This window comes from Rhagoletis pomonella, unplaced genomic scaffold, assembly GCF_013731165.1.
Source record: "Rhagoletis pomonella isolate Grant_MI unplaced genomic scaffold, Rhpom_1.0 Rhpom_scaffold_00007, whole genome shotgun sequence".
NCBI lineage: Eukaryota > Metazoa > Arthropoda > Insecta > Diptera > Tephritidae > Rhagoletis > Rhagoletis pomonella.
In genome coordinates this window covers 26067141-26078024 of record NW_023458561.1, presented here as the reverse complement: position 1 = coordinate 26078024, position 10884 = coordinate 26067141, and the positions used below count along the sequence as shown (strand labels likewise).

At 37.4% G+C, this 10884-nt stretch overlaps 1 protein-coding gene across 1 annotated transcript; it reads right to left on the bottom strand.

The window, feature by feature from the left end:
* Positions 1-7870: 7870 nt before the first annotated feature.
* Positions 7871-10612, bottom strand: LOC118742498 (phenoloxidase 2). The gene is made up of 5 exons (XM_036474620.1): positions 10051-10612; positions 9545-9994; positions 8849-9479; positions 8404-8659; positions 7871-8331 (listed from the first exon to the last, which is right to left on the bottom strand). The coding sequence occupies exons 1-5, from the start codon at positions 10588-10590 to the stop codon at positions 8130-8132; spliced, it is 2079 nt and encodes a 692-aa protein (XP_036330513.1). The 5' UTR covers positions 10591-10612; the 3' UTR covers positions 7871-8129.
* Between the last annotated feature and the right edge of the window lie 272 nt (positions 10613-10884).

Here is a 10884-nt window from a genome sequence, read left to right as displayed (position 1 = left end):
TTTTTCTAGACTTTCAGCAGGGATCGAACTCGCATCATCGATGTCCAAAGTCAGAAGCGCTAACCACTGAGCTATGTACACCCCGTAAGCACTTATTGCTAATCTATTTCCTTATTCCATCTACTACTATAAAGTATGCATAGGAGTTTACGAAAAAATATATGGCTGTAAATTCCTAACAGTAAAATATGTCGCTTTCCCTTAAATAGTGATGGCTTACGATAAGTCCATAAATACACATCTCTTACTGCCACTTTACACTCATCCCAAACTGTTGCTTTAGGCATTTGGTTTATTAAACGCTACGCTTTTATTGGCCCATAGTGAATTCCTAATAGCGCAAATTGCCGAATTCGCTGAAAGCAAAAAGGCTGAAAATAACACAGAAAAAGCATAGAAAAAGCATGGAAACAAATACATACATATGTAGTATGTGTGGGTGTGCATTTGGATGGTCCAAAAAAAGTAAAGTCGGAATTTTAATGCTTTCACCCCTCTATACCGAAAAAAAACAAAGCCCGGTTTTTTATTTGACATAAAAAATATTTATAGGTCGCTCAAAGCGCCCAAAGTTTTCCATGTATTTTACCAAAAAAAAAAACAATTTCTTGTAGAAATTGTATAGAGGAAATTGTATACAGATCAATATATTTCGATCGGTAAACTATGTTTATCTTCAGAAGTCTTCCAATAACAATACCCTATTGTTTATTTGATCCTTTTCAATATAAACCGTTTTTATAGTTCTACCAAAAACCCAAAAAAAAACGCGAAAGGGAGCCCAAAAAAATCTTTATTAATAAAAAATGGTAAAAATAAAAAATTTGGATATTATCATCGAAAAATATTGATATTCAAGAATTCTATACCATTTCACGAAAATTTTTTTTTTCATAAAATACATGGAAAAATATGAAAGACCTCTAAATATTTTTTGATTTCGGAACAAAAAAAGGGTATATTTTTGCCACATAGAATAATCCTAGAGTAAAGTTAAACACAAAGTAATTTGTTTTTGTTCAAGTACAAATTCAAACCAAAAACTACGAAGAAGCGTAACTTGCATACTAAAATATTAAAAAGGTAAAAAAGGAAACGAGGAGATGTAGATTATATTAATAGGTCTTTATATATACGAGTATGTACTAAGAGACTATCCGATCAAAAAGAGGAATATATTAGAGCAAAAAGAGGTTTACATGACTCTAGGGATGAGAGCATAAAATTTGGACTTAACCTTTTTCACATGCATTTTTCGACAACCCTAATGCGCAAGCAAAAAATAATTTTTATTTTTTTTTGAAAATTCCACTCCTGACCCTTGCCAATGTTTAACCCCATCACAATATTTGTATAATCAAATGTATGTATATATCTATGTATAGATGCTATGGATGAAGTGTAACAAAAAGGCAGTGTCAACAAATGATAGCAACGGACGATAACATATCCGCAGGTCTGCGACTAACTAGTTAAATGGTCACAAAGGCTGGCTGACAACGAGTGAAAAGAGAACGGTCTGTGGCGGTGGTTGTGGCATTGGCAGTCAGGCAGTTTGGTATTCAGGTAGTCAGTAGTCGAAATTGGTTAGTTTTTTGCTGGTTTGGGCGCAAAAAAAGAGTTGAAAAAAGTATAAAAAAAGGTTATAAGGCAAAATAAAGCTGCTAGCCTATATTAAAATAGTAATGCCTAGTAGTACTATTATGTGCCCTATACGTCTATGCGAATGGGTATGTATTAGCGCCTCTAGCTGTCATTTGTAAATTTAATTTAAAACTCGGCATAGCACAAAAAAAAAAACAAAAAATGTACTCACTCAACACGAATTATCAAAAGTCGGAAAGCAAATTCTATTCTATTCAAAGCTGCTATTGTCAAAGTGTGTGCGCCCACGCATTGGTGGGGCATGTTGGCTTAGAATCGACGTAAGCATACCAAATGTTTGCGGATTTGGTTGTGTGTATGTGTACGTATATATGTACATTAGGGTGCCCATCGAAAATGTTTTTCCTTAGAAATTTCAAGACCCTAACCCCTAATTTTATTCGTTTTTATGAGAAATATTTTTATAAATTTTTTAAAGGTCATTTTCATATAAGTGGGCGGTGCCACCCACATTTTCTTGAAATTTCTTGATAAACCACTTCTTTGAATCAATTTTGAATTTTGAATAAATATTGATTAAATCCTTATCCACACTGCTGAAAAAATCTGAAACTCCGGTAAATGAACAATATAAATTGAAGACGGTATAGAAAATAGATTATCATACACGATTTTAAAGGCTTATATATCCTCTTTTCAGATCATATTCGATCTTTGAAATCGAATCACAAATAGTCATTCAAAAACTCATAAATCTACAAAATCGTTTTTTCTGGCCTAAATCGACAGGTCGCGACCTCTAAATGACCTTTGAAAAATCTATAAAAATAGGCAATAATATTTCTCATAAAAACGAATAAAATTAGGGGGTTGGGTCTTGAAATGTCAAAAAAAAAAAAGCATTTTCGATGGGCACCCTAATGTGCATAGGTATGAGTGTTTGTATGTACGAATGCATGCATTGTAAGTGAGTGTGTAAAAATAGAATTGGGAAGCAAATAAGCGAAAAATTGGTATTGTCGTCATGGCTGCACAAAAGGATTTGAGTTTATCCTACAGACTTTGTATGCTTGAGCTTACATTGGTTGAGGGAAGATGTGCATGTCAGTGGAGCAGTTGGAATAACTAAGTATGTATAATTGTTAGGTTTTTTGTAACTTTATCTAATTGTTGTAGTTTAATTCAAAAAGAGAAAGACAATGAAACACAAATAAAACTCGTTTGAATTTCACAAAAATTGTAAGTTTCAGTTTTTTGTTTTTTTTTTTTTTGTGAAAATTTTGGCTAGAAGTTGCGAACAAAAGAACAAATGCATTCAACAGGAAAATGCGTAAAAATCAAATTAAGAATGGTTAATGAATAGCAACGAAATGGTTTTCACTTTAAACAAAAATTTTTTTGGTCGTAAAATCTTTGCCAGACTTTCTTGGATGGGTACTCTATTTTTTTCTATTTTTCTACGCTCACAAATTTTGTCAGATTTGTACTGCTATTTATTTCACAAAATGTCTGTTTCTCGAAATGAAATGCAACATTCCATTAAGTGCCCTCATTTCGGCAAGCACAGCAGTCTCGTTATATAATTTTGTCTAGGTCATTTGCTAGTAATTTGATAGCATTTTGCATTACAAGGAAAGTAACTGAAAAAAAGCCAAGTCCTACAGTGAAAAAGAAACGCAAAATACACGTACACACATACTCACAAACGAAGAGAGTATACATGCTTGCAGCTATGAAATTTAATATTCTAAGCTACTTTTGCTATTATTTAAGTTAGTTAAGCTCTGTAGGTGTTCATATGTGTGTGTTCGTAGATATGTTTTCCATTACTACATACTAGTATGCACCACTTTTCTATCTGCTTAGGCAAAGGAATTCTCATTCTATTTTTTTTTTAACTTTTTTTCGGTGGCAATTTAAGGATGACATGTTAGTGGATATTATCATTTTACTTCCCTGAGGTCTATTAATTTTTCATTATTTCACGTTCGCTTTGCTTAAGTAAAAGTTATTTAGACGTCATTTGAAAGTAAAGCGAAGTGGAAGTTGGACAGTGAAAGTGCGCAAAAGAAAGATGGTGTTGCGAAGAACAGAAAGCATATAAAGCGTAGGCTTGATTGGACTGCTGTATACAGTAGGTCTTAAATAGTACTTACTTACTAACACGTATGAATGTATTTATATGTTTAGACTAACTTTTTTTTTGTGCTGAACAATGCCTTTTTCTTTCGAGTAAATATCAGCAAATGTTTACACACATACATGTTGACGTTAAAAAGGGTTATTTACTTAAGCAATTATAAAACTTTATGCGTGATTTTTATTATTCAGCTAGTGTTTCTATTTGTAAATCCTGCCGTTCATTCCTTTCGTAACTATTTAAACATGCGTGCGTTCATCAATAATTCATAGACGCCTAATTTCGTTAGCCTTTTTAATAAATCATCTAACGTAATTGCCAGTGGGGGCCTTCCTAATCCTCTGCTACATCCAGCGGTTTCCGAGTTGAATATTTACAGAGCTTGAGCGTTTCGGTCCATTCGAACGATATGGCTAAGCCAACGGAGCCACTGTATTTTAATTCGCTGTACAATGTCCATCTTGTTGTAAAGTTCCTACAGCTCGTCGTTCCATCGTCTAAGGTACTCGCCATCGTTAACGCGTAAAGATCCGTAAACCTTCGGCAAAATATTTCCTTCGAATACTCAAAAAACTGTCATACACCAGCACGGGCATGATGAGTGACTCAGTGAGTGAGTATGAAACTGGAAAGCAATGAATATGTTTTTTCGGTCTGCTGAAAAATTTGTAATATTAAAAGAGGTTGTTTTGTCAAATGTCCACAGACATGTATAAAAGGGAAGTAGAACCTTCCCTTGGGAAATTTATTATAATATCAAATAAAATACAGAAACATACAATATATGAACTATTGCGTTATATGTATGTATATATAGATGGTCGTATACAATAAGGGCACAATGCGAAACAAAACCCCTTTATCCTGTCAACGGACTCATTCCTTGTCTAATCGATGTTCAATCCTTACTACGTCAGCATCACTTACTACTTACTTTGGTTAGGATTCGATTCGTTAAAAGAAGAGGATGCCCAAATAGCTACTGAAGCCACACAAATCGGTTTGACCCAGTGCTTATTATTATTATTATTATTGTTATTACTGTTGGGGATAGAGCACTGCGACCTTAAGATCTATTGTGCCCGATGCATGGATTTATAGTCTGTCTATTAATCCAGTATGCGAGAGAAACTTTAGTATGGAACCCAAATCTACGGATTTCATTTCGCCTTTGGTTATCAAATGTTCACCCAGGTGCCTTTGCGTTTGTGCAACAGTACAGGGCATTCTTCTTCTAAGTTGTTCTGTGCAGTCTCGTTTTCCGTTCTGATCTGCATCGCTCATGCGAGTATACTCCCAGTTTAGTCAGGCGATACTTAGTTCAGCGTGCAATGTCCTGTCAGGATTCCTGTAAGAATTCTTAAGTTGTTCTTGAAGCGTTTTAGGTTATATGTTCTAAATGTGCTTTGGACTGCTCTCTAGAAGTGGTAGATTGTATGCCACCGTTCATTCATTATATTTGTAAGTAATTTTCCATGTGGTAGACCTTGGAAGCATCCACATGCTGGCATGTCACCTCCTGACCCAGCCTAACCAATCCAACATTTGGCCGTATGAGTGTCTTAAATTATTTCTGAATATGTATTTAGTATTTGTTGTAGAATTTAATTGAAATTGGGTTAGGAAAAGTGGAAAGCTTGAATTTTAGTTTTGTAAAGTGCATACCTCTTACATATAGCAAACATCTGTACAATTACATAAAATTGAGTGTAGGTGTGCGTTTCACATATTCAAGCATGAAAATCAACTCCTAAGTATGTATATTTAAGTTAAGACCCACAACTTACTGTGGCTGTTGTGGTACATGCTGTTTAAATTGCTGCAAACCCTTGGAAGTAAGCAAGTCTACATACATATGTACTCTCTTTTGGGAGGCAAAGGACATAGGAAAACCGAAAAAGTTTTATGCTGTATTAAATAAGTACCTACACACATGTGTGTTGTGGGCGGTCATGTGCATTGCATGTTCATATGAATAAAAATATAATTAAATATGAATTTAAAAATTCATATGCAAGTGAAAATGTTTTCATAACGACGAACGGACATACATACATATATTTGTTATTATCAAAAAGTTTTAAGTGAGTGGTCCTGACATTTGTTTCTGGTTAAGCAACACGCACCGAATAGTATGTTTAGTTAAAATATAAAAACTTTAGAAAAATATCACAAAAATACAGCAAACGAACAAGTTTTTAAAAGCAATTGTTGAGGGTTGTTCTAGTTCGTATATTCCTTTTAAAAATTGCCGCTTTTGTAAAGGTGCTTGTAAACCAGTGATTCCCAAATTGGGCCAGGTGGATATAATATGGGGCTCCATGAGTTGTAAGTGGGGGTCCTCGAAAATATATATGGTTTCGATAGTAAAACGGTGTTTCGATAGTAAAACGGTGGAGGCGATTTTCCAGGCAATTTTAGGGGCGATTAGTTGAATCAAAAGTTGGCTGCACCCCAACTTCATTGGAAGCAATTAGTTGACTACTAGTATACAGTTTTTTCTTTCAACTAAAAGTTGCCTGTAAAATCGCCTCATGCGAACACCGTATAAAGAACCAAAATGGTTCCTCGATAGCCTATTTATTTAACTTAAATTTTTAACTTGTTAAATTTTCCATGGTTTAGATCAGTGATTCCCAAAGTGGTCCAGCTGGAACCCAAGGCTCCGCGGGACACTCGACAGGGGTCTACGTTGGCGTGAAAAAAATGGGGGTGGGGCGGGGGTCCATGAGTTGAAAGTGGGGGTCCACGAAAATTTAAATGGTTTCGATAGTAAAGAACCAAAATGGTTGCTCGATAGCCTCTTTATTTCAATAAAATTTTTTTGAGTGGTGTATAGTGCTCTTGACGCACTGCTGCGCTTACCGTCACTTTGTGTTTTCATACGTAGGAAAACCTTAAAGTCCACCTGCAGACTAAAAAGAACCGGATGTTGGTACAGCACTGAGTACTCTGTGTCATGATCTGGGGTCTTTTTGAAAGTTAATGGGGATAAGCTTCACTTTTCTGTTGGGGAATACGCTTCGGTCTTCCAGGCTGGGGTAATTGCAATCCTCAAAGCCATGGACTACGTGGTGGAACATAGGTGGAGAAGAAGGAGTTTAGGTGTCTACAGTGATAACCAAGCTGCACTTAAGGCATTGGCGAGCCCTGTAACTACTTCCAAACTAGTTCGGCAATGCAAGCCTCGACTAAATTATCTTGGTAAACATAACAAGTTTGCTTTACTCTGGGTGCCATTTGGCCAGAATTGGCTCAGACCAGGCATTCCTCGGTCCGCAACCAGTTTTAGCACACCCACTTTCGGCCATCGAAGCTTCGAGGGGATGCAGGTGGGCAAAACTCATATTTCCTTTAATCTCAGAAGATCTATCTAGTTTTTTGATCTTACTGAGCAGACGACACTGCAGAAAACTTGTTGGACTGCTGACTAGTCACTTAACGTGGCACAAACGCCTGACAGTCATAAGCGTAAATGACAAGTCCATTTGTTCATCCTGCCTTGAAGAGGATGAGATGGTGGAACACTTTTTGTGCTTATTGCTTGCTTGGTTGTTTGTCATCGATTTTCTAGCTTTCTGAATATTTAGAAATGCATGAGGAGGGGTCCACTGAAACCAGTAAATTTTTGAAAGGAGTCTATGAGAAAAAAAAAGTTTGGGAACCTCTGATATAGATGGTAAGCGCTAAGCTCAGGACCTTGAAGTAGACACAGACTGCTGTCTCCAAGCAAAAAAATGTGTCCATGGACAAAAAAAGGGGTATGGACCAAATTGTTCAAAAACATGATCTTTTTCGAACGTTTTTCGTATACAAAAATTTAAGTCGTTTACTGTGAGTTTCTGCTGGCTGGTTATAAAATTATTTATTTACAAATTTACCTCGAAGTATATTTCCCAACTGGAAAAAGTGCGAATTTACCATCTTAACTGATGGCGTTTTCTTTTCGCGAAAGAAATGTCACATTATTATATGGCAACATTATCACAGTGCAACATTTTAAATAAAGGGTACGCAATATGTCTGTGAAGATGCTGATATAAGAGAATATGTACGCACAATATACAACCCTGGCGGAGGGCAGAATAAATGCAGCATTATTTCGAAAACAAAAAATCTAAAATTATTTTAATTAAAGTGTTTATTGAATGTTTGAATTTATTGAATACCTACATACATATGTACATATCTTGCAGAGTTTTACACATATACATACATGCATATATACATACATACAAATATAAGGCATTTTGCTTAATTTATCTTGTAAAAGGTAATAAGTATTTGAAGTGGGTAGTTAAGTATTTTAATAATATGTCAGTTTAAAAATCCATTATCGTTTCCAGTCTTTTTTTCAATTCAGATTTATGTCCCATGTAATTGCCTAAGTGCGTTTCCTTTCAACAACCTCATTGCGGTTGATTATCTGCACCGGCGTCTTTTTCATGTTGCTGAAGTGATCAGTCAATGCCGTCAATGTGTCAGCCGGCAAGCGTCTATCGAACGGATAGCCCATAGCACGCTTATCGGGATATAATTTATCTTTCAGACCGCAAAATGAAGCAGCGTCACCGCATACATCGGGTCTGTAAAGTAGAATGAAAGGAAATAATTTTGTAACAAAATTTTATATTCTAAAGATTCCAAGTACTACTCACTCATCGTTTCTCTGCAGCACTGCATCATCGTCATAGTTCGAAATCATTACAAATAGTTCAAATTGCATGCCCTCAGGTTTTCCCTTTGGCAACAACATATGTGCTGGCCAACCGCAGCCGCAGAAACGGAATTCAGCCAATTTGCTTGGATCAGAAGGTAAATGGGCCTTGTCTAATCTACGGAAGGAACGTTCATAGGGTATAGTAACACTGGAGTTATCATAGGACTGATTGATTTTGTTGACGCCAGGCATTACTGAAAAATTAAAATAAAAAATAAATAAATAAATTATGAGTTTGAGTTTAGGAGTGAAAGTAGCCACAAAGTAAGAGTAGCAAAGAGGCAGCTTATAAAGCTTTTGCTCACTGCCTCCTTTTACTTTTTTGCTTTCTCAACTTCCTTTTAAGTCTACTCCTTTCCCGCTGCTCACGCTGATATACTCACAATTCACAGTGAACTTGTCCAACTCTATGCTTAGCTGACGCTGTTCATTCAAGGTTAATGGTGTGCCACGCTCATCGGTGATGGGACAGAGGAATATGCGACAAGTGCCACGCTTAACCGTGCCTGTCTCGTTGTTCACTTCAATTAAGTATTCGAAGGGTGAGTGTTGCAAGTGTCTGAACAAGGCATAAACACTTCCGCCTGGCCCAAAGTCCAGACCAGCGGCCAAGTCAACATCGGATTTTTCCCAATAAGTAAGCAGTGTGTTGATGATATTCTTCGATGAACTTATGATGCGCACATCAGCGCGTGTCACCGACACACCATTGTAGCCAAGCTCCGGTTCGCTGTATACTGGCAACTTCTCCTTAAAGCGATTGAATAGCGTATCGAGATAACCATGCCAACGATAAAAGATCGGATCACGCATAGCTGTTGTCACATCACCCATTACGCCAAAATCTTCTAAGAACCGATTATCGGGATCGTGAGAAAATGAAATGCAATTGTGTCCTTGATTGTGCAGATCGCCATAGAAGCCGGGGTTGACGGAGAGATCGGAGCACTCCATAAGATCGCCGAGTAAGTCGATGCCCTTGATCTCATCCAGCGGAATGTTGGTGCCTCTTGTCTGCGTGTGAGGGGTATATATGTTTTTATGATATTTTCTTTACACTCTAGTTGCTATATACTCACATCTGTTACATAACCCTGATCGATGGCCTGTACAATACGATTGATCCAGCGCTCAATATCGGCCAACTCCATTACGCGTCCATCACGATCGATATCCTTCAATTTTGTGTTTGCTATACGCCCCGGATAGGTGCGATTGTTGAGACTGCTCAAAATTTTCGGGAAGTAACCTTCAATAATGGGTTCGCGTATATTGTTGAGTGGTTGTAGTTTGGCTAAATTATTACAGAAACGCTCCACATTGTAACGCGCCATCAGCTGGTGATGCATGTAATAGAACAATTCACCACGGCGATCCTTGCGTACCACCTCCTCGGGTCCCGAGCCGGGGTACACCAAATGCCAATGCCAGTGATGACTATTCACGCCAATATCCTCGCGGAAGTAGCTCAAGCGCTGCTCTTCTTCGCGATCGGATGCGGTGAAATTTGGCGGAATTTCAATGCGACGCTTTAAGAAAATATTAAACTCTTCGGCTCACTGCTGTATGCCAATGTGAAACTTACCCGACTACCTGGATCGGTGACCAGCTTGCCCTCGGCGCGAGCATCTTGAAACACCGATGGTTCGACGAAGTTTTGCGGAAATTGTTCGCTAATTACCGGCACCTGGAAGTTAGCGGTGTCCTTGCGATGCTGTACTGCCACCGAAAAGGCATACTGAAAGAGGAAAGCATTGACGCGATCTTTCACAAAGGCGGCCAACGAAATGAAATCCTCCTCGGTGGGCGGTTCAATCAGCAATTGAATGAGCTGCGCGGCAATACGGCGATGTGGTTGATAGAAGAGTGAGAATTGTTGGCGCTTGCGTAGCGCATTGGCAAACTCTAAATTGGGCTTTTGCTTCAATTCCCGAATGGGTATTTTCACATCGACCTCCGCGCCGAAACGATTCTGTATGTCCTCTTTTACTTCGGTGTAGTTCTCGGTATAGAAGCTATCCGGTACGTCTAGTATGGATTTGCCATCATCACGTGCGGCAAATACCGGTTCCAGGGGATTTTGGAAAAGCAAATTTAGTGCTTTCTTATTTTGCTCTGAAGACATAGTGAAGTTTAGTTTGCAATGAATTACTGTGTGACACTGTGATATTTTGATGAATTCTAGGAGCTTTTATACTATTCTGGAGACATGTGAATGTGGTGAATTATCATTTGCAAATCTGTGGTTTCTCTTGTTCTTTTTTGTGCAAGTTTCAATAAATGCATTGTACTATTTATTTTTGATAAGCTTGAAAACCGCAAACGCTTTAAACTTATGTAGCGTGAGAACTAAATAAAAGTGGATATCGTACATATGTATGTACGTTAGTACGCAGCACTTTCCATACAAAAAAAAAAG